Below are 24,459 nucleotides of genomic sequence, written 5' to 3'. Positions count from 1 at the left end.
TTCCACATTTGGTACCCCGGGCATAGGTTCTAAACAAGCATTAGCATAGCCAATAGGTCTCGCTTTTGGGACCTTATAAGTGTTTAGCCATGCAACAGTTAATGTTGTTGCAGTAAGGAAATTGTGCTGCATAACTAAATACTTATAAGGTCCAAAAAGCGAGACCTATTGGCTATGCCAATGCTTGTTTAAATTGCTATGATGTTTCTGAAAGTTGTGACACAAGGGTCCCATTACTTGAGAACTGAAGCTGCCAGACTTCAGCAAATCAGTCTACGCAACTTGTTGCATCACTACCACTTCTTGTGAGGAGGACAATGCTTAATTGGAGCCAGTGGTTTGCAGGGCTCGGCAACGGTAATTACGACAGTCTGCCACATGGTGGGGCGTTTGTCTAATTTAGAGATAAGCACAGCAACAGTTCTTTAACAATTCAATATACATAAAAATGACTAATACCTGCACGCAAGCCATATTTATAGCTTTGGAGTCCTGAGTAGTCTGATTTATCAAACATGTAGGAATGTGATGGTCATTTATTTGCCTTGCTACGGTCAGTGGAGCGCTGGCAGGGGCAAAGGGTGATGCAAGCTGCAGTAACCTCCTGACGAAGGCCCTGGCACTTATTTTCTTTTTTACAAACTAAGCACTGCAGTAGGCGTTTACGCCCTCCAGATGAAAATATTGAACTGTGCCTCTCAGAGAAAGAGCACTCTGCGACCAGGATCACGCCCTCGTTGCCCAAGTGAGGCCTGTCCCGAAGACACAAAAGGCAATGATAAAAGATGCCAACCCTTGGCCATTCCTTTATGGGGACAGCTTTTCAAACACCTAAAAAACCAGACAGAAGCGTTGTTCTCATGGCCCTAGTTTCTTAATGCACCATCTTACCTGAAATGAAGTCCTTCGGCCATGACAGTGTCCTTCTCCACGCCACCGATCCGGTTGAAGATGACCGCCCTTTGGCCTCCTTCCACTACGGAAGAGAAAAGAAACACAGCATTAGGAACTTTCCGAAGCACAAGTTCTGAACCTCTAATTTGACCAATGAACCAGACCCGCATCAGCCACATGAACCAGACCAGCATCACCCACACCAGCATCACCCACATGAACCAGACCTGCATCACCCACATGAACCAGACCTGCATCACCCACACCAGCATCACCCACATGAACCAGACCTGCATCACCCACATGAACCAGACCTGCATCACCCACATGAACCAGACCTGCATCAGCCACACCAGCATCACCCACATGAACCAGACCTGCATCAGCCACACCAGCATCACCCACATGAACCAGACCTGCATCAGCCACACCAGCATCACCCACATGAACCAGACCTGCATCAGCCACACCAGCATCACCCACATGAACCAGACCTGCATCAGCCACACCAGCATCACCCACATGAACCAGACCTGCATCAGCCACACCTGCATCACCCACATGAACCAGACCTGCATCACCCACATGAACCAGAACTGCATCAGCCACACCAGCATCACCCACATGAACCAGACCCGCATCACCCACATGAACCAGACCTGCATCAGCCACACCAGCATCACCCACATGAATCAGACCTGCATCAGCCACACCAGCATCACCCACATGAACCAGACCTGCATCAGCCACACCAGCATCACCCACATGAACCAGACCTGCATCAGCCACACCAGCATCACCCACATGAACCAGACCTGCATCAGCCACACCTGCATCACCCACATGAACCAGAACTGCATCACCCACATGAACCAGAACTGCATCAGCCACACCAGCATCACCCACATGAACCAGACCCGCATCACCCACATGAACCAGACCTGCATCAGCCACACCAGCATCACCCACATGAACCAGACCTGCATCAGCCACACCAGCATCACCCACATGAACCAGACCTGCATCAGCCACACTAGCATCACCCACATGAACCAGACCTGCATCAGCCACACCAGCATCACCCACATGAACCAGACCTGCATCAGCCACACCAGCATCACCCACATGAACCAGACCTGCATCAGCCACACCAGCATCACCCACATGAACCAGACCCGCATCACCCACATGAACCAGACCTGCATCAGCCACACCAGCATCACCCACATGAACCAGACCTGCATCAGCCACACCAGCATCACCCACATGAACCAGACCTGCATCAGCCACACCAGCATCACCCACATGAACCAGACCTGCATCAGCCACACCAGCATCACCCACATGAACCAGACCTGCATCACCCACACCAGCATCACCCACATGAACCAGACCTGCATCAGCCACACAAGCATCACCCACATGAACCAGACCTGCATCAGCCACACCAGCATCACCCACATGAACCAGACCTGCATCAGCCACACCAGCATCACCCACATGAACCAGACCTGCATCAGCCACACTAGCATCACCCACATGAACCAGACCTGCATCAGCCACACCAGCATCACCCACATGAACCAGACCTGCATCAGCCACACCAGCATCACCCACATGAACCAGACCTGCATCAGCCACACCAGCATCACCCACATGAACCAGACCCGCATCACCCACATGAACCAGACCTGCATCAGCCACACCAGCATCACCCACATGAACCAGACCTGCATCAGCCACACCAGCATCACCCACATGAACCAGACCTGCATCAGCCACACCAGCATCACCCACATGAACCAGACCTGCATCAGCCACACCAGCATCACCCACATGAACCAGACCTGCATCACCCACACCAGCATCACCCACATGAACCAGACCTGCATCAGCCACACAAGCATCACCCACATGAACCAGAACTGCATCAGCCAGCCTACACTGTAAAAGACAGCCCAGGCAGTTCTGATGAAGCCATCTAAAAAGGCACAAACATATACATTCAGACAGCAAGTACCACGTTTCCCACTTCAGGCGTGGCTTTTGTCAATGCTAGTTTGCAAGGTACACAATCCCGCAGTGGGTGACTAAGTGCCGGTTATTATCCACTCCTACAGGCACAACCTTGAAATATTTGCACCCATGCATAAACCATAACACATTTAACGTATTCCCCCGGTTAATGCTGCTAGGTTACGTTAAATCCATCACCAATTCAACTAAGAGACTAGACAGAGCGGCTACTTTTGGCGATCGCAGAACGCTGTCTTCTTGGATGAAGGGTCCAGCCCCCCCCCCAAAAAAACAAAGATTGGCTAAAATAGCCCATACTTAATGGCGAGACAGCAGTAGTGTAAGCTGACCTGCAGGAACCGCTGGCACAACCAAAGGATATGTGGGCTTACTTAGACATTTATTTATTTTGAATGTTTTATATAGCGCGAATCAGACCGCTTTACAAGAGTAGAGAATGGGAAACAAAAGTAACACAGGAATACATACTTAAAACTTGTAGTACAGTATTCAGTTGCGTAAATGCATATGTACAATGTTTCATGAAAATTCTTAAAAGTAGGGATTTTACTTTGTTTTTGAAAGAGGTAAAGGAAGCGTTCCGTCTGGTTTCAAGCGGTAGTGCATTCCAAATCCTAGGGGCGATTGTAGAGAAGGCCCGGTTGTAGGTTTTCTTTTTGGCAAAGCGTTGAGGTTTCAGTAGAAGATTGCTGGCACTTATGAAGGATCTGTTTCCACAGGAGAGCACCAATTTTTTAGCCAAGTATCTCGGTGCATTGTGATCTAAGGCTTTGTAGGTCATGCAAGCGATTTTTTAGTTGAATTCTGGCTTCGAATGGAAGCCAGTTAAGCGCTCTAAGGTCGGGGGTAATATGACAATTTCATTTTGAGCCCATGATTACCCTAGCTGCTGAATTGAGCGAGGCTCTTAAAGGGGTCGCTGATGATCTGGGAAGTCCGCATAGCGTTGCACTTCCATAGTCTAGTCTTGGGATTACTAATGCTTGAACTGCCAGTTTGAAGTCATTTGCAGCAAGGAATGGTTTTAGTTCTCTCAGCCTGTTGATCTGAATATTTGCGTCTTTTGTTGCAGCACAGATATGTGTTTGCATGTTAAGATTTCTGTCCAGTATTAGTCCTAGCGATTTTGCTGAGTCAACAATCTGAGGTTGGCAGTTGAGCGCTGCGAGTTGTTTAAGCCATTCTTCGATGTTGGCAGTTGTTGGGAGGAGCGATAAGGAGGAATTCAGTCTTGAGGGTGTTTAGTTTCAGGTGGTTGTCCGCCACCCAGGTCTGTTTTTTTTTTTCCAGAGTTGAACTGAGAGTTGTGATATTGTCCAGGGAGGTGATCTTTAAGTATAGTTGTGTGTCGTCAGCGTACATATGATAATGGATGTTTGAGGAGCTGAGAATTTCAGTCAGGGGTTCCATGAATAGGATGAAGAGTGTATGTGAGAGGGATGAACCCTGTGGACTCCTAGAGTGACTGGGACAGGCATAGTCAGGTAATGATTGTCCTTGAATCTTTGGGATCTGTTTTGGAGGAAAGCGGTGAACCAATTTCGAACTGATCCCGATAGGCCCCTTCTATATCTCAGAAGATCTAAAAGATCATCATGTTTGACTGTGTTGAATGCCGAAGAGAGATCGAGAAGGATTAGTAGACAGGTTTCATAATGGTCAAGGATTTTTAGTGCGTCATCTATTATGCGAGTCAAGGTCGATTCAGTACTGTGCCCTGCACGAAAGCTGGATTGGTATTGGTTGAGCAGGTTGAAATGGTCAATCTGGTTTCCCAGCTAGCTGTGTGCACATTTTTCCAGGAGTTTGGCCAAAGTTGGGATGTTGGAGATCGGGCGGTAATTATTTAGGTCTGTGTGGTCTGCCGTTGGTTTCTTTTTAGGTCTCGCCTGACCCAGCGCATGCGCTGGTCTGGCGAGACTTATTGAGAGGGCTCCAAAAAGTGCTACCAGGCCAGCCTAGAGCTACAGTGCATGTGCGCGAGCGCGCGCGCCGCGCTTTACCGCAAATACTTTCACTTTCCGGCCGCACGGCCGCTTTGATGTTTGATGTTTGATGGCGATCCCGATCGCGATCACTATAACTTTCGCGGCTGCACGGCCGCTTTGCATAGCCAATAGGTCTCGCTTTTGGGACCTTAGAAGTATTTAGTTTATGCAACTGTTGCATGGCTAAACACTTATAAGGTCCCAAAGGCGAGACCTATTGGCTATGCCAATGCTTGTTTATGGGTGATACCTGCCCAGATTTAAGGCTCTCAGTAATGATTCCTTGAAGCAGAGAAGTGTTGATAATCTTAGTCCCTAGAGGCAGAAGCATCGGTGTGAACTCTTTAAGGTAACTGGCAGGCAGAGGATCAGTGAAGTGGTTCGAGGGGTTGAGTGATGCGATTACTTTTAGTATTGCATTTTCTGTGTAAAGGTTGAATGAAGACCGTTCTGCATTGTTTTTGAGGGCAATCTTTGGAGGGGGTGGGCTGGGGGAGGTTAGAGAGGGAGGAGGGGTGCTCTTCCTAGAGAGCAGAGCCTACATTGACACACCCCAACAAAGGGGTAGCGGGAATGAGATGCACATGGTATTAAATGCTTGTGGATCTTAGGAGATGTTAAAATACTTGAGAACAATCCTCATGATATCTGAAAAGTTAGTAAACACCTTGTAGTGTCCTGTGTTTGAAGCCGATATGGGTCCTCAGCAGACTTCTGGCTAGAATATTACATAATCTGTTGGGTGTGACTGGGTGTGGTTAATAAAGTTTGTGACGCAGTATGTTCAGTTACCCGTTGCACGCTGAAGAATAAAGACGTGCAAACCAGAGCTCCGTGCATGGCGTGGTCTGTTACATGCTCCCAGGCTGGGGAGGACGCTACAGATCTGTGCGCTCTGTAGATGGTTGATATATGCCTGTAGTATATATTTTGTCATTTTGTCAATGTGTTTTGGAAATTAAAAAATATTTGCACCTTGGCGGCCTCTCGAGTAAAGCAGATTATAAAATTTTCAGATTAGAATATTGTACAAATTTAAGCCTTCTAAGCTTGGTCTTCTGAAGACAGCTGCACCATATTCCATTATCAATCTCCTATAACTGAAAGGGACATTTGTTTTTTTTGTTATAAGAGGTTTTTTTTTTTTTTTTTTAAACCAACTTTGTTTTTATTGAGAAAAAAGAGGTGAGCTCAATGTACACAGCTGTGTGCCTACAACCATCCTGGCCGGCAGCGAACAGAATCAAATCCCATCAAACAGAGACATTATAGCATAGCATATCTCATGCATTTCCCCTCCAATTCCCTGCCTTCAACGCATCGCACCCAAAGTGCCCGCCACCCCACATCCTGTCTAAAGCCGTGTTCGCACCAGCAGGGGGGGTCAGGTAAGGCAGATGCAGCCGGTGATACACGCTAATCTCCAACAGAGTACCCGCAGTAGGAGGCCAACCGAACTCAAGGCCGGGGCTAGTGCGTGCCGTAACCCTGCCCATGACAAGTAGGTGCTACACTCCGCGCCTGATCTATGCTAAGTTCATATGCAATGTTTTGGGCAGCTCATGTATTGCAGTGCAGTGTCCCCAAGTAAACGTGTAGTGTTTGAAGGGATTGGATGGAGTAGCGTAGCGCCACCGTGCTGGGTCACCAAGGCACTAATAAGAGGTTTTTTATCAATAACATTCATCCTTGGGTGCTGAGCCAAGAACATATTAAAGGTTCCCCAATCTAAAACACCCAAGACAGGCAAAAGAGGAAGCGCGTGGGTAGGCTGAAGTACACACATTTGATTTAGTGCAGATACTGCCCATTACAGACTCTGTGTGCATACATTACAAAGGGACCATCTGAAGCAGCCAAACAACAGACAGAAAACTGAATATAAATTAAATAATTCTTTACAAGTGAATTGACGGTGTCTATGCTAAGCACTACCTCCATGAGGTCTGCCACAGCAAGAGAGAACAATAAAACACTTCCGGTGGTCCTGGTACCAGCACTGACAGGGTTCAAAGAGAGGGGCATCCTTTGAAATCTCTGCTCACAGAGATTACACGAGCCGGAGAAAACATGAAGAAAGGTCTACTCTGCACATACATGAATACTACCCCTTGGTACATTTGTGTTTTTGGCTTTAGTTGGACACTGGGAGGTCAAATTCGAACTCGAGTCCTAGGATAACTGAGGAAAGTCTCTAGGACTATTAGAGAAATAGTCCTAGACAAGACTGTTGGCCGATCTCCCAAATAAAGGTGAATTGCATAGGTCCCAACACACAGCCTTGCTCAGGTCATTTCTTATCTCCATCTTCACTGATAAGGTGCCGTTGTGGTCCAAAAGCGCTCTAATCCAAATTTCATTTCATTTCTGAAGTTCCTTCAGCATACTTAATAAATCGCTTGAGGTTCCCAACTACCAAAAATCTCTCTATATTCACCAGATCAAAAGCTGCTTGGAAGTCAACATAAGTGCAAGAGTTTCCCCCTGATATCTAGCGCCTTCCTAGCTGCTGACCACAGGCTGATGCAATAGTCTGTTTTTGTTTGGCCTGCCTTAAATCCATTTTACTGGATGAGAATTAGACCATTTTCTTCAGTTCATTCCTTCAGCCTCTGGAGAATAAACTTTGGACCCCACGTCCTTTAAACATATTAATCTATTATTGTGCGTGTCTAGAGCGAGTGCCTTACTTATATATAGGTTTCAGAATTGCCCCTTTTCAAATTTACTGGATCCACCCTATTAAATAGGTGACTTTAAATACTGCCAGGAATAGGTTAGCCCATAAGTCGATATTACTCTATCATTATGGCTGCTAGACTATCAGGGCCTGTCGCTCTTTACCAGGAGTTTGCTATAATATCTTCTTGTATGGCTCCAACACTGAAACCCTGCTGAAGTGCATTATCAAACACATATTCTTGTCAAAATGGCACAACGTAACCATTAGTATAAATTTCTTCCTCTTGCTGAATTTTCTTTGGGTATTCCTAGAAAGGGATGTTACATTTCTTCTAACTGGTCCATACAGGTAAAATATCCATCTAAAAATGGGCCGGGTAACTCTTTACGATTGAGCCCATGACATATCTTCTGAGTTTTACCTGTGGCCTTGCGCTCAGCTCCTGGGGCAAGATAACATGAACCTCCAGCTGCACTCGACTGACAACAAAATCTACTTCTAGCTAGAAACATTTCTACGTGGCCAGCTTCTCCAAAGGCCTGGCCTACTAGTTTTAAAGGACGAAAGAAGTTCTTTTTAAGAACAGAGGTCAAAATACAGATCACTTTAGAAGAACAGAAGCAGATTCACTGCCCTTTAAATGGCCCATTAACCTGGAAGGACTCATTCTGCCACGCTGAAACATCATTCCAAGCCCTCTGTTTTCCCTAGGTGAATGCAGATTCCAAGCTCCATGCTCTGTAAAATTGTTGCACTACTTCAAGCTAACCATCAGGTAAAACTGACATGGGCCCAGGTATTGGCACGCTTGGATAATTAGAACCACACCAGCCACCAAGGGACCCGTAAAGGAGGTCATCAATAGGCTGCCAAAGCGTCAACACCTTGCTGTCATAGTGTGCCTACCTTTGCAGAGAAGAGACACCTAAAAAGTGCCCTGGAAGGTCTCCACCAACCCCCAGCAGATGCAAAGACACGTTTGAGGTCCTGTGTACATCATGCAAAGGTCTGTGATGGCTTCAGCTAAACGAGCTGAGATCAAACGCTCAATAACTGTAGACTTGTTTCATCACACAAAGTTTTCAAATGCATGACTTATGGAGGCAGGACTGGAGGTGTCCATGAACGCAGGCTATGAAATGCACTGAATCTAAAGGCGAGGACAGAACTTAGACGCACAAATCAAGAAAAGCTGGAGAACTCAACTGTTCGGACTTGCTGCTAAATGGTCGCTACCCATAGGAGGGTAGAGACCAAATAACATCGGCATGGATTTTGCCTTTATTAATTGGACTCTAGCTTTCACGTGTTTTCTCTCACATTTTTCTTCAGCTAAATCATAGCACTCTGAATGACAGAAAAGTAGCGATTACATCAAAAAAAAATTAAATCAAGTATTAGTGAGAAATACACTCAATGTGTCCAAGTACTGTAGATATTGATGCAGATAAGATCCAAACATTAAATATGGGCAGATTATTTTCTTCTCAAAAGACATCAGCTTAACTCTAAGCCACATTTTCATTGTCACGTAAGAGAAGATTGCGGTAGCAAAAAAAATAATATTCACTGTGTATTTTAAGGCGCGCTTACACTAGTAGCTGACTTGTGGTTCCATTGGTTAGAAGTAGTGTTGTTAAGGTTGGTCTAAATAGGCTCTCTTCATGGGCTGCTTGTAACAAATAATATCCCCATGATGGGGAAAGAACCTTGTAAAATCCATCTGAAAAGCACGTTTATGGCTTGAATGAGCCAATACAGGCTACACCGCGATAGTCAACCTGTACTGCGACAACTTGTATGGGCTTTCACCAATCCTGTGCGATGTCGGACAGAATAGAGTCTGCATGTACAACAAACCTGATTAAAGCTACACAATTACATTTTCTGAAACAGGAGAACGAAACTATTGTGTGAATGATGAAAAAACAAATTAGGGCTTCCCTAGGGCATAGGACGGCAGTAGGCGGCGGTAAGAAGGGGGCAGGAGTCCTATTCAAAATATAAACATTGTAGTAGTGTCGAAAAAAACACTTTAAATTAAGTCTCTTTACATATTACTATCACTTGTGTCGCCTAAGATTCTAGACAAAATAAATGCCAGCTCTGCGGACAGACGTTCAGGATGCCTGAGAAGTGAGATACATTTTATAATAGAATTTATTTTGTCTCCTACTTGACCTTTCTAAGGGACGTTACAAAACATTTGGGAAAAGTGTTGGGGTGGCCTTAGCAAATCGAGTCAATGACATGCCCATGAAGGGGTTCCATCATTTTTAAGTCTCCCAAAATGGTCAGTGTTATTTCACTGCCAATGGTATTGGCTAAAAGATAGTTTTAATCAATCAGGTGTATTCTATGATTTTGAATTATTTCCAAAGACAAGCTAAAATGGGTAACTGTGGAGAGAAATTGCAGGAGAGAAACTAAAGCTGAATCAGTGGATGAATTAGATCGCTTCACTATATATTTGACCCGTCTGGTGATTTATTCTTGCGATTCCAGACTGTTGATTTACGGTCATTGATAGATCTCGTGTATTACAGTGAAATGCATGTACAAATTTCTAGGTAGAGATGGTTGTAATTGGGATTTTTAGAGAGATAGTGTGACAACTATTTGCCTTTTTAAGTGAGGTGCTTTGCCGATAGGAATCGTACAGCCGCTGAAGCCAAAACATTCTTTACTGCCTCAAAGATAGACGTAGTTTCAGAGGCAATGGGCTATGTGGATATACACTCAAAAACGGATTTAAAAAGCATTTGAATCTACATGGAGCCGTTGATGAATACATTGAGGCTGAGATTTGCCACGGTCATGGGCTTCTTGGCAATGTGGACTTCGAATGGTATGCCCTAGCCTGTGGCATCTGAACACAAGCGGGTAAATTGGTCCCAGTAAGTACTAACTCATCAGTTGAATTAATGCCAGTAAGGCCCTTCCCGGGGGTTGGCAGCACGGATAAATATTCATCATTTTGCCCACACCAACACATTTTTCGGTTCAAGTTACTGAGGTGTAAGCTCTCCACTCGAATGGCTATTATGTGCCTTGTTAGCACAAAGAACATTTTTTAACATTTGAAACGCAATATTCCATCCTTCTGAGTTGGATTAAATGGGTACCACGAAGTGTGGTACTTGCATATTTACACGACTAATAAAACTTCAAAATATGCGCTACACAAGTAATATAAAATATATTGATTGATGTTATTTTCCATGGTTTTACCAATAAACATAAATCTGCTAAATGGTTTACAGAGACGTGCAAATATAAGGGATATGCATAATACAATAAAGTGATTTCCAACAGATAAAGTAAGGCATCAAGATGCATAGAATTGTGTTACTAAATGTTCAAGCAGTTCCTTGGGAAGAACATCCAAGTCACCCAGTAAATGTGTGATAAATTCTTTCCATTCCACCACTGAAGGGTTCAGTGTGCTTTTAACAGTACCATTGCTACAACTGTCCTAAAGATTTATTGGGGGAAATCTCCAACTAAGTTATCTGTAAACTCCTTAATTTTCATTTAACTTACAGGCCAATTCGGATTAAAAGGCTATTTTCCACATATACTTTGGGGGGGGAACAACCTTTACAACGCAACTTTTACAACGCACTACCATTACAACGCATTTTTTACAATGCATAATCCATTACAACGCATGATATTACAACGCATGACACTACAACGCATTTTTAAAAACTACCTTTACAACGCATTCCATTACAACGCATACTACCATTACAACGCATACCATTACAACGCATAATATTACACTATACTATCCAACACTTACCCTACTGATGCACCCCCTGGAGTTAGAATAGTAATTTTTACCCCTATACTATCCAACACTTACCCTACTGATGCACCCCCTGGAGTTAGAATAGTAATTTTTACCCCTATACTATCCAACACTTACCCTACTGATGCACCCCCTGGAGTTAGAATAGTAATTTTTACCCCTATACTATCCAACACTTACCCTACTGATGCACCCCCTGGAGTTAGAATAGTAATTTTTACCCCTATACTATCCAACACTTACCCTACTGATGCACCCCCTGGAGTTAGAATAGTAATTTTTACCCCTATACTATCCAACACTTACTCTACTGATGCACCCCCTGGAGTTAGAATAGTAATTTTTACCCCTACACTATCCAACACTTACCCTACTGTTGCACCCCCTGGAGTTAGAATAGTAATTTTTACCCCTACACTATCCAACACTTTCCCTACTGTTGCACCCCCTGGAGTTAGAATAGTAATTTTTACCCCTACACTATCCAACACTTACCCTACTGTTGCACCCCCTGGAGTTAGAATAGTAATTTTTACCCCTACACTATCCAACACTTACCTTACTGTTGCACCCCCTGGAGTTAGAATAGTAATTTTTACCCCTATACTATCTAATACTTACCTTAAATGTAATTTAATATTATGCGTTGTAATGGTATGCGTTGTAAAGGTAGTATGCGTTGTAATGGTAGTGCGTTGTAAAGGTATTTTTTAAAAATGCGTTGTAGTGTCATGCGTTGTAATGTCATGCGTTGTAATGGATTATGCGTTGTAAAAAATGCGTTGTAAGTGCATGCGTTGTAATAGTGTGCGTTGTAACGTCATACATCCACTTTGGGGGGGGTCAAAGTTTTGTTTATAAATTGTCCAGTCCTCACCAACACTGGAAGCCTATGTGCTTTTAAATGTATTATTAGTTATTTAGGTTATCCAAAAAAGTTGTGGTTAATGCCCACAAAAATGCCCTGTTCATATTACAGACTCAATGTGATTTAAGACGCCCCTAATGTTACAAGGAATTCCTTGGTCATAACTCGCACGCCTTGTATAAAGAGTTATTTAAATCTTGATCCATTTTAAGCATCATGGTCGTCCCAATGTACATTGAAATGTACCATGTCACAATATCCCAAATCACAAGAATTTCTTAGAAGCTAAGATAAGTTCTCCAGGATGATGACGACGACTACATCCCCCCACTGGCAATAGTCACCTGTGTACAAGGACTCCTTAACTCCATAGGCGAGGGCTCCTGCTCCCAGCAAAAGCTTCAGACCAGTCCCCGTCCCCCTGGGGCCACCACCAGAAAAGCGGCCAGAGAGCTCACGCAGGCGCTGGAAGATCGACTGAAAAGCAAAGTAGCAGGATGTCATTACTCACATAGAAACAAGAATGAGTTCAGCATTATAAGCGTCAAATACCATAAAAAGCAGACTGCACATATTCAGTTTTCGACTACTACATTTCTCAGAATACACATACTGCAGTGAGTAATGGAGGTCAATCACATGAAGAGAGACTGGTTATTTGAGCACAAAATGGCAGTCTTCTGTAGTTTTATTCATGGCATCAATTAATTTCCTTTAAAATCATTTACAGCCTATCTTAAATATCCACACAACTTCATCCATGCCTTAACCACACTGCAAACTGCTCAAAATAATGATGGCCCCACTGCAGAATTACCACCACAAATATTCACTTACCTCCAGTTTAACAACGGCCAGCTTCGCACCATCGCCCCCTGCTAATACATCACCAATGAACTATCACTGGAATTGTACTACAAGACTCCACCCTAACCACTGGAGAAAAAATATATATAGGCTTCTGCCATCAACATCTGCAAATAGCATCTAAGCAGGACCCAAGATCTACAAACATTGTACAAGCTTTCATCATCATGCGCTCCGAACACTAGGCGGATCACCACGCTCCAATGTCTGCAAATACATGACTAATTTAATGTCTCCACCTGCAAAAGACATCACCACAGTTCATCAACCACTGTCCACAATGTGATGGCTTCCACCATCAACCGCTGCAAAAGATGTGCAGACCTCCAATGAACTGCTAAATGCCATGCACAAAACTCCATCATCAACCCTCAAAAACTATTCATTCCAGGAAAACGAGCACTCATTGGCTTCCCCGACGGCCCTGTGGGAGGCCTACAAGGCCGTCCTGCGTGGACAAGCAATATCTCTAATTTCCTCTCACAAACGTGACACAGTGCGCCAAGTACAGGCCCTTGAGCAGGCGGTGAGCCAAGCCGAAACCGAACACTCCTCAGATCCCAATGATATTACAACTCAAACTCAGTCTTGCAAAACAGGAGTACAGAGACTACATGTGGGAGGAGACTAAATCAAAAAATCACCAAAACAGCACACTACTTACGAAGTGGGCGACAAAGACTGCAAGCTCCTAGCTTGGCTGGACAGGAGGGAGCGAGGGGGTAGCTGGGTGCCACAAACTCTCACACCTGGGGGGGGGGGGGGGGGGGTAAATCAAGGACACGCAGGAAATAGTAAGTGCGTTTGCAGCTCATTACGAGACAGTCTACACCCCGAAGGCCATGGCCACGCTGGAGGAGAATCTTGCATTCCTCCACGACATCCAGATGCCCAAACTAACGTCACATGAAGCCCAGGCCCTGGAGGCAGATTTAACACCAGATGAACTGACACTGGCCATAGGTGGGCTTCAATCAGGAAAAGTACTGGGTCCAAATGGCATCCCCATCGAACTCTACAAAAAAGCCGTGAGTACACTTGCGCCCCACCTACTCAAAATGTACGCAGCCAGCTTCGAGGCGGGAACCCTCCCTTGAAATCAGCGCATCACGACAATCGTATTAATCCCAAAACCCGGCAAGCCTCCTCTGGACTGCTCATCCTATCAACCAATTTCGCTGCTGAATGCAGAAGCCAAAATATTAGATAAGGCGCTGGCTGCCAGGCTCCATCCTCACCTTAAAACCCTAGTGCGCCCAGACCAATCAGGTTTTATGCCGGGCCGCAATACAGCACTTAACCCAAGACGACTTCACAGTGTAATGGCCAGCACGCCTAGTATCCAGGAGGAGGCAGTTGTACTCTCCTTGGATGCACGCATGGCTTTCGACCTAGTTGAATGGCCCTTTCTCTTTGCTGTACTGCAACACTTGGGCTTTGGGCCCAAATTCTTTACATGCAATCTCTGGCTCATGTGGTGGTAAATGGGAGAGTCGCTGTCGAATATCCCCTGGGTCGCGGGACAAGGCAGGGATGTCCGTTATCTCCCCTTCTATTTGCACTAGTCCTGGAACGGCTGGCAGCCTGGATTAGGAGAGATCGAGTCATACGCGGGCTTAAATGGACCAGGGATGGAAGGATCACATTTCTCTGTATCCTTCTATATTTGGCATCACCTCTGCGATCAATTAGCAGCCTGTTGGATATCTGTGCATCCTACAGTAGGGTCTTCGGATACACTATATATTGGGCCAAGTCTGTTCTCTACGTGCTCAGCGGCCCACCTCCGCGGCTGCCGCTGGCTGCCCGCTCCTAGTTACAGATAGGGGGTTTAAATATCTAGGAATACATATGGTTTCCCAACCTGCACAATTCGTTGAGAAAAACCTCTAGGAACCCCTGAAAAGACTCCACCGCGACGTCAAAAACTGGCCCTCCCTACGCTGTAGCTCTTGGGTTGCGCCGCCTTGTTTAAAATGATGGCACTCTCTAGGTTTCTGTACGCCCTGCAGAACACTCCATTCCTGGTCTCCCAATCCTACTTTAAAGCGATTGACGCTGAAGTTAGTCACCTCCTCTGAGAGGGGAAACCCGCCCGCATAGCCCAGCTCAAATTGGTACAGGGCTGGTACGATGGCGGAATCGCCCTACCCAATATCAAAACATATTACTGGGCTTCGCAGCTCAACATGATAAATGAGTGGCTTCATCCCCCACAGGACAAACCTGCGTTCCGCTTGGACAGACACACTCTTGGGACCGAGGGGGTTTTGGGTGCACTATATAATAAATTTCGGAAACACACACTATTGGGACCCATTGCACACACTGTCCACATCTGGTTCACGCCGCTCCGTGCACTCGGCTGGGAGGGGGTCTTAACCCAACATACACCACTTTGGGCTACCTGGCGCTTGGGAAGACTGTAATAGCAAGGGCTTCACTAGGTGGGACCTAATGGGTATATCGAGGGTGGGAGACCTGTGGAAAAGAGGTGAGATCATCTCCTTCTCCCAATTGCAAGAAACCTACGAGATGGCCTTAACGGAATACTACCGCTACCTACAAATCAAACATGCACTCACCAAAACTATTCCATCAGGCACCGATCTCCCTGAGTCCTCGCCAATCAAGGACAGACTACTGACGGACCACCTGACCAAAAAGGCCATATCCTTGACGTATCGGAAAATAATTAACAACTGGCGGGACCCTACGGTCGCCCTCCGTGAGAAATGGCAGGCTGAGGTGGGGGAACTGGACGAAACGGACTGGCAGGAGGCCCTTGAATCCCCACGGGAAGTAGCCATACCCTCCAAACTACAAATAGTACAACTTAAGATATTGCATCGCACGTATTACACACGACTAACACTATACAGGGTTGTACGAGCTGCTAGACAACCATATAACAAAAATTCCCTCACGACCTATATTTCTTATCATAGAACTTAATTGTGATAAGGGAAAGAAAGGCCTAAAACAGTGGTGCACTACACAATCAAAATAGTTATTTTCATTTTTTTTATTATTTCATCAATTTTATGTTTACTCCTTTTTTAAAAAAAAAGATTCAATACATTTCTTTTTGTTGTCAAAAGATATTCTACTTTACAATTTCTTTTATACTTAACAATCACTGATTCTATTCATTACAGTGATAATGCATCATATCAATTTATGTCAAACAGTAATCACTAGGACACAGTAAAGTAAATCACAAAAGAACTGTAAATCTTCCCACAATCTCATATACATACACACCAAATCACTCCACACTCATACACCTTTCACATACAAATAAGAAATTCACAAAAAAGAAAAAAGAAGATTTTTTGTATGATGAACATCGGAGATATAGAACAAACAATAATCTCGTATAACCAACAAGACAACTGCAAAAGCAGGATGGTAGTGTCAGTGGTCGACGCGTTTCGATGGCATGGGTGCCACCTTCATCAGGACCAAGGATATATTCAACAACGACAAAGCCCAGGGAATACTTGCTTGTCAGATAATTCCTGTTTATGATGAAATCAATAGTACCATCCCGTATTAAATTCTAGTAATTTCGAACATCTCTGTTGTTAAAAATAGGTTTTACTGCCCATCCTCATTAATCGACAAATTGTATAAAGGTCTCAAAGTCTCAGTAGGATATTAATATTGTGTATCAGAGTATACCCCAGAGAGCCAGGGCCAATATGGTATTCCACTCCTTGTATCACTTCTTTTTAAAGCTTTTAACATCAAGCGTTTTCCGACTACAGGACCATCCGGACGAGCCAACCGTTATGGGGCGGCAACACAGCTGATAGTCCAGCATGCCTGAGGGGTTGTGGGTCATCGGGTACTTTCTACCACACACTGTGGGATTGCCCCAAAATTAAGCAATACTGGGAGACCATCATGGACACCATCACACAGGTTTGTGGGCCTACAGTCCCCCCAGAGCCCAAGCGATGTCTTCTCAACATTTGTGAGCCAACTGACCTCAATCATGCGGCTTAGGACTGGGCGACCTCCGGCATGATGCTGGCTAAACGCAATATAGCTCAGCACTCGGGGGTGCAGACAGTCCCCACACACAGGCAATGGTGTAGAGACATAGTGCAATGGTGACAGAAAAGGTAGTCTTTATTCACAGAAAATGCCCCAATAAATGGACGCAGGTGTGGGGCAAGTGGTATGACTACAGAGGAAACATCTGCACCCCACCACTCAAGATTCAGGCCCGGACCTACGTGACTAATGGACATTATCTCTAATGGTGTACTTTATAACAGCGCTGTATTTATTGTGTACACAGATGGGGGAGCGGGCGGGCAAAACATACTTCTGATGTTGTTAGCAGTGTGTCGACACGGCTGTGCTTACTGTGTATATGTACGACTTTTAGATTTCTGTAATCAGCACCAATTAATGCGGAACAATAATAAAAATGTTTTTAAAAAAAACAAAACTATTCAGCCTCCAGAGTTAGCAAGCTAATGCCAGAGGTAGGAGCAGGTCTAACTTATCAACCACAGCAAGAAGTGGCGGTTTTACTACCAATAGATCATCAGTGGAAACACCACTTAAACATGAACTCGTGTATATACTAGCTGGGCCTCAATCAGCTTACCACCAACACAAGCACTGCCAAGGGCTCTGCCTGAAAACGCATTAGTACCTAGTAACCACAGCCTACTCCTCGACCACAACGGAAAAGCGAATGCAATGTCTAAATCTCCACCACATAAACAGGACATCATAAAACACAAATGTATACCTCCCGGCTGCCAATGCTCCTACATCTTGCATTATCCTGAAAACTATCTTTTGGAACTGGGTTGAACAATTTATAATATATTTAAACGGGATGTCCACCACAAAGAGGAGAACCAAGAGTATGGAGAAAACAAATGAATACTAGCAGGACTTAAGGACATTTTGAGAAACAGATGATTTCTAGACATTTTCAGATATCATACAAGCCTAAACTCAATGCAAAGTTCAACGTCCAGAGCCGCTGCCGCCAAGTGTGGACAAGTGGGGCGCTGGGGTGGACTGGTGCGCGGCGCAGGAACGGACTCTCTATCGGGCACGAGGATGCCCCAAGAAATACCGAAAGGTTTGGGGGAAATGGCTAGGCAACATACCTTAATGGGGCGGTTCAGGGGCTGGGGGGAGGACTCTGGGGGCGGGGGGGAGCGGGGGGTGCTTCCTAATGTAGTGCTGCGTAGTACTGATTCGGAATACCAGACTGTTTTTGTTATTGTGCTGTTTAAAACAATAAAACTTGTTTATCAAAAAAAGTTCAACGTCCAGAAATAAGCTGAATATTCAGAACCTATACTTAAAAAAATGTTTATAACGTATTAATGCAGTAATATAAACATAACAATTTTCTCTTTTGACTGACCAAACCTCTTCCGCACCAGCACAAACAGGAAAATAACTTGCTGGTTCCATGTTCAACTTTTACGCTCCGTCACCGCTCACTTCAAAAGATAGCTGACCCTTCTTTATTCAACTTAAAGTGACCGTGTAAACCAACCCCACCACTGCAGACCACTTTGGCTGTTCTGCTCTCCAGCTGAATTCTGCACAATGATGCAGCTCCATCATTCGGGCCTCAAACTCCAAACCTGATCCACTACACCCAAACACAGCAACCATACTACCCACCAGCCTGGGTCACCATTCCAGCCCACTCGCCTCAGGTTACGCAGACTTCTTTCAAATGCTGGATCAGTTTCAGATACTGAGGTTTTACCTACCAGACGCTCTGATCTGGAAAGACACTCTTTAAAACGCACAGTGAGCCTAAATCTTGCCACCAAGTCTTTCACAAGCACCCTTTTATCTATCTCTAAAAGCAAACTCACCACGAATGGAGGCCACACAATGGAGTTGAAAGGTTTGCTATCCAGAACCTCTACCTCCTCTACCAGTAACTTTTACTTCTAAACAATTGAGCGGAGCACTGGTCTTAAAGACTTTACACTTACCACTTCTGCACGGCTAATGTCCAGAAACACATTCTTACCACCACAGTCCCATAGTAGAACTGCCTCCTCCCTCAAGAAATTAACTTCCAGGTCATCTGCGGACGTAGACTGCTTCTGGTGAGCCCATCGATTCTCGCCACACTACCAAGATAACACCCCTCTGCCCCCATCCAAAAGAGTCAGATTATTGGAAGACTCCTTGTGCTGGAATGTACAGATTTACAGCTCACCGTAAATGTCTACAACTACATACATCACCATAGGATTCTACCAGCTCTTCACTACCCCACTTAGTCATGGTGACACCACCACCACAGTATGTAGCTCTCAATAAGAACAACTCGATCAGAAAATGAAAATACAGAGTAGTTAGTCTGACGTTAATTAAGATAAAATGAAAGAACTGGTGTATGACGAAAATAACAGGTCATTCCATTTAAGAAGTGAGAAATGTGTATAACTTTGCAAGGGAGAATGCAAAGAAGGTGGTTCACCGGGTGGTCTCGGAAGTAGATGAAAAGAGAAAAGTAAATGAGGTGCATTCAGACCTGTGAACCCTTCAAAGATGCGTGGCATCTTCACATATATTCCTTCCTTTGTTAACAACCTCTGAGCTGGAGATGTAATTTTATTCACTCAGCTCACTTGATTGCAGATGCTTACTCAAAATGTAGTTTTGGTGAAAATATATTCGAGAGGCTTGCAGCGGGGCCCATTGCACTGCATCTTTTATATTCGCTTTGCTTCAATACATTGTTTCAACTTGAAAGTTTGCTGGGATTTGCAGAATCCAGTTCAAGACTTTTGAACATGTGGAACAGTCTGGTTATGCAAACTATGTGACTGACTGGGCCACTGGCGTAACGAAAATTGAGGGGGCCCCCCTGCAAGGAACGGGAAGGGAAGGGGCCCCCTCCGAGCTCAATCAAGAGCTCTGCGGCGAGAGTGCTGTGCTGAGGGGGCCCCCTGGAGCTTGGGGTCCCCCCCCCCCCCCGCCGCACCGCGGGGGCAGGGGGGGCCTGTGTTACGACCCTGTACTGGGCTCAGAACCTAACGAAAAACGAGCCCATCCTGAGGGGGAAGTAGATGAGTGCTCCAGCAAATGAGATGGAGAAAAACGTGAACTTCTCACGGGAATGTTTGGGAAGGGTGTATAGATGGAGGAGACAAGGCATTGTGGTGGAGTTTATATTTACAAACAAACTAAAATTATGACTCTACTCTCTAAAAGAGGATAGCTTTAAAGATATGCAAGCGGGGGCGGGAGTTATATTATGTATACGATACTGTTTTGACGTTTTTGGCTGAATACTCTTGTATTTCAACTTCTGTAGGCCGTAACTTATTGCTGTCAGGAGGTGACTACACGCGAGTTCATTTCAGGGCAGACGACCCAAAATGTGTGAGAACCCTGCACGAGCTTAGTTAGCACCAGGTCAATACGTCTGCATACAGCAAATAATTCCCCCCCCCCCCCCCGCCCCCGCCCGCCTGCCTGCCTGAAATTGAACCTATTTCACAACAAAACGCGTAATCTTCTCAGAGCTGGCTGTTGCAATCATATTACGGGTTTTCTGGGGACGTGGTGGCTAAATATAGCCGTCAAACATTCCGATTTTTGGCCACTTCACGTACAAGTGCGGATGAGGTTAGTAATGCTCAAATGCCCCGTCCTATTAAACTAAGACCCCGTGGCCCTGGTCTTAACTTGAACCCCTGGCTGTCACTGGGGTCTCTAAGGCAGCCAGGGTCCAGCGCGCGCTGCACAGACTCTAGGAGCGGCCGCCAGAGGCCCAGGCCGCCTGCTCCCGCCGTACTCACGCTGGCATCACGGCCGGCCATGCTGTCACTGCTCCCGGTACTGCGTGCCCGTGCTCTGTCTGCCGCCGACCTCTAAACACGGTGGCCAATCCCTATCCACTTCCGGGAAAACCAGCGATGAGCCGCCTGGGAAATGTAGTTAGCGGACGGTGATGGTGCATAAACCGGGGGAGGAAGAAGGCTACATGCAGCCTGGGAGTTGTAGTTTAATAAACTGACGCTGCCTGATCTGCACTGAAACCTCCAGTGGAAACAAGCACTGGCAAAGCCAATAGGTCTCGGCTATACCAGAGCTAATAGCTTTGGCAATGTGTTTTTGTCATGCTGTGCACCAGTGTGGCTGCTGTTCAGCATGGCTAAAAGATAGTAGACAAGAGTTTCCTAGAGTGGAGTGGGGAAGTAGAGTGTTGAGTGGTTCCTCCATTAGGGCAGAGGAGTGTGTTGTGTTTTACATTCCTGTGTCCCTGCAAGGACACTGTATGTGTTAATGCATTCTTGTGTCCCTGCCTTGACACCGTACTGCCTGTTGCTGTCACCAGCTGTCAGTTGGACTTTGACAGTTGACAGCTGATGACCCATGTAGCAGCCGCGTGTCTTGCGCTCCGCCCCCTGTAGAGCCTGTGTTGGTGAATTTAATAAATAACTTAATCTAACTCCATCTTCACTTCTCCTGAGAGTTCTTTACAGAGTTTGGCGACGATCACCAACACAAGAACCCACCGGAATAACATAATTGAGTAAAAATCTTAAAGACTCAATAAAACCGTGACTAAAGGGATCTACAAATTTACAAATACAAAACTGCAGCATTCATTCAGCTACACATGAAGGAAAAGCATTTACGCACGGAGGCAGGCAAAGAAAAAAAGGTCAGTCAGCCAGTCTGAACTGCGTGAAAACTGAATGGAAAAATCTGCACTGTTGAATGAAAAGCATACAAGTTGAGTACAGAACCTTTTAAAAGAATATGAACTGGCGAACGAAGTTCAAATTAGGGGTTGATGCAATTTTGGCTAAAACATCCCTTGTGTAATGGGCAGAAGACTTAAAAGAAATGCCGTAAACAACATGCTTAAACAAGAACTGTGATTTTAAGAGAGCCACAAGTATCAACTTTCTCTAGTTTGATTCACCGCCTTAGTCAGCCTACCAGTTGCAACAGTTCAATGGTGTACATGGAGTGAACCAACGGTTTCCTTCAGTGTCAGTTTAACGTATTTCCAACGTTTTCCTCCAACTGTAAGCTGTTTCCCTACGTCATCAACAGCTGAAGCTTCATGTAGCAGATGGGCATGACGCACTCGCGTTTACGCTGCGGCAGACATTTTGAAACGACAAAGTCAGCATTCTAGTCTATGCGTTGACGCTTCACACACGTCTGTGTGGCGCCATCTTTGATTTTGACTTACAGAATTACTTCACAGCCCAAACTTTGCGTGCGAAGAGCCTAAAGTCAACAAGCTCCCGACAACCCAACAAGCTGTCCAACCACACACAGGTACTGTTGTGAATCATTGCAAGTGGAAACCAATATTGCCCTAGTACAAACCAGTTAGTGTTACGAGCCAGGCGATCCTCAACGTTTAAGGACACAACTTAAAAACTCGCACCGTATAAACCCTTCTTGTGCTGGCTCACTATGCAGGTGCTTACCTACACATGCTAGTTTTAACAGTTTTCGCCAATTCCTGCGCGACTCTAAGCCTCACTCAATTTCCTCGCAAGTGTCACTACGCATCTATCTCACCCAGTCATGGCAACCGGATACTTTTGGAATCTTTCGCCTCCACAATCATTCTTGCCTGGTGGGGGTGAACCCTCACTTAAGTGGGAGGATGGAGAGAGTATTTAATAAATTACATATCCATATTTGATGATGTGGAAGAGCTAAAAGCAGAGAAAAAGTACAAAATGCTACTGCACTTTCTCGGAGCAGGTGGAATTAAGGTGTACAATAGCATCAACAAAATAGTGAGAGCCGAGAATGAGGGTGATGTTTTTCTAAATGCCATAGATGACCTCAATACATATTACAAACCAAAGGTTTGCGTGGGTGTGGACAGGTATACGTTTTTCCATAGAAAACAGGGAAAGGAAGAATCTATCGATGATTATGTGTCTGCACTAAAAAACCTAGACATCAATTGTCGCTTTGGGGACTTACATGACGAGTTTATCAGAGACCAGATCATCATGCAAGGGTCCAATTCAAACATTCAAGACAGTCTATGAGCCAAGGGCCAATACCCTCTACAAAACATTATAGACATTGCGAGAAAGGCTGAGCTGACTGGTCGCTGCGCAAAGGCAGTTCTATTAGAGAACAAAGAGAAGAAGGAGGGGGACACTGTAAGTAGGGTAACAGATACAAGCACACCCCCAAACAGACATGGAACAAAAAAGGCTTAAAACCTGCATACAACAAACCACTGAGTAGCAACAAGAGGCGTTGCTACAGGTGCGGAAACACCTCTCATATGGTGGATGACATGAAATGTCCTGCTCGTGGCGTAAGGTGCTCATATTGTGGCGTCATCGGGCACTTTCTGAAGGCTTGCCAAAAGAAAAACTCACGTTCAGTCAAACTCGTCAATGAGGAAGACAACGTCAACAAGTTTGTTCTAAACATAAATGACGAGCAAGGGGATAAAATCAGTGACGCAAACACCCCCAAAACTAAGAAACCAATCTGCAACATGACCATTGGGGGGGGGGTTGAAATGAGTATAGTTGGCTGACTCAGGTTCCCCATACACTATCGTCAACAATAAAGTCTGGGAAGAGAAGTTTAAGCCTTGCATTGGAGAGCAACTTGATAAAGCTGACATCACCATCAGGTCATTTATGGGTGACCCCATAGATGTATGTGGTTTCAGGAAGCTAAATTTCGCCTTCAAGGGGAGAGAGTCAATGGGAAAACTGTATGTGTCCTCAGTGGGCCCCTCAGTACTCGGGTGGATGGACCAGGGTAATCTTGGAATTATACTCGACTCCAGCAAACCTGACCCTGTCTTAGTAGTCCAAAGCAACGATGAATATGGCAAGTCTTTGTTGAGCAAATACCCTAAAGTTTTTAGTGGCGAAGTGGGTGCCCTAAAATGGTACCAACACAGAATAAAAGTGAAAACATATAGCATCCCAGTGGTACATAAAGCAAGAAATCTGCCATTCTCCATTAAGGATGAAGTGAAAGCGCAACTGGACAAGCTCCTAGAGGATGGCATCATCGAACAAGTGGAAGCTTCGGAGTGGGTTGCGCCCTTGGTCGTGGCCAAACGACCCAATGGCAAATTGAGGTTGTGTGTAGACCTACGTGACCTCAATGACAACATAGTGGTTGAGCAGTTTCCTCTCCCCAAAATAAGCGAAATGTTGGATACCACCAAGGGGGTTAAGTGGTTCTCAACCATTGACATGAAATCAGCCTACCACCAGGTGCCCCTACATCGCGACAGCAAGAAGCTAACCACATTCATCATGCCATTTGGGTGTTT

The 24,459-nt window shown here is 45.2% G+C and overlaps 1 protein-coding gene across 3 annotated transcripts in view; it reads right to left on the bottom strand.

Annotated features, from left to right (window-relative positions):
- LOC146786173 (prohibitin-2-like) overlaps positions 1-21,104 on the bottom strand; it is a 69,947-nt gene extending 48,843 nt beyond the window's left edge. For all 3 annotated transcript variants that reach the window (XR_014970862.1, XM_085635721.1, XM_085635722.1), the window contains exons 1-3: positions 20,966-21,104; positions 12,629-12,761; positions 892-976 (exon numbers count right to left, since the gene is read on the bottom strand). Coding sequence is in view for 2 of the 3 variants with exons in the window: in XM_085635721.1 (XP_085491847.1) it covers positions 892-976; positions 12,629-12,761; positions 20,966-20,986 (239 nt within the window). In the remaining variant the exon portion in view is untranslated. The remainder of the gene's footprint in view (positions 1-891; positions 977-12,628; positions 12,762-20,965) is intronic.
- Positions 21,105-24,459: the final 3,355 nt, after the last annotated feature.

The sequence above is a fragment of the Triturus cristatus genome, chromosome 11 (genome assembly GCF_964204655.1).
Source record: "Triturus cristatus chromosome 11, aTriCri1.1, whole genome shotgun sequence".
Classification (NCBI taxonomy): Eukaryota; Metazoa; Chordata; class Amphibia; order Caudata; family Salamandridae; genus Triturus; species Triturus cristatus.
Note: the sequence above shows the minus strand (reverse complement) of the source record. Positions and strands in the feature narration are given on the sequence as shown.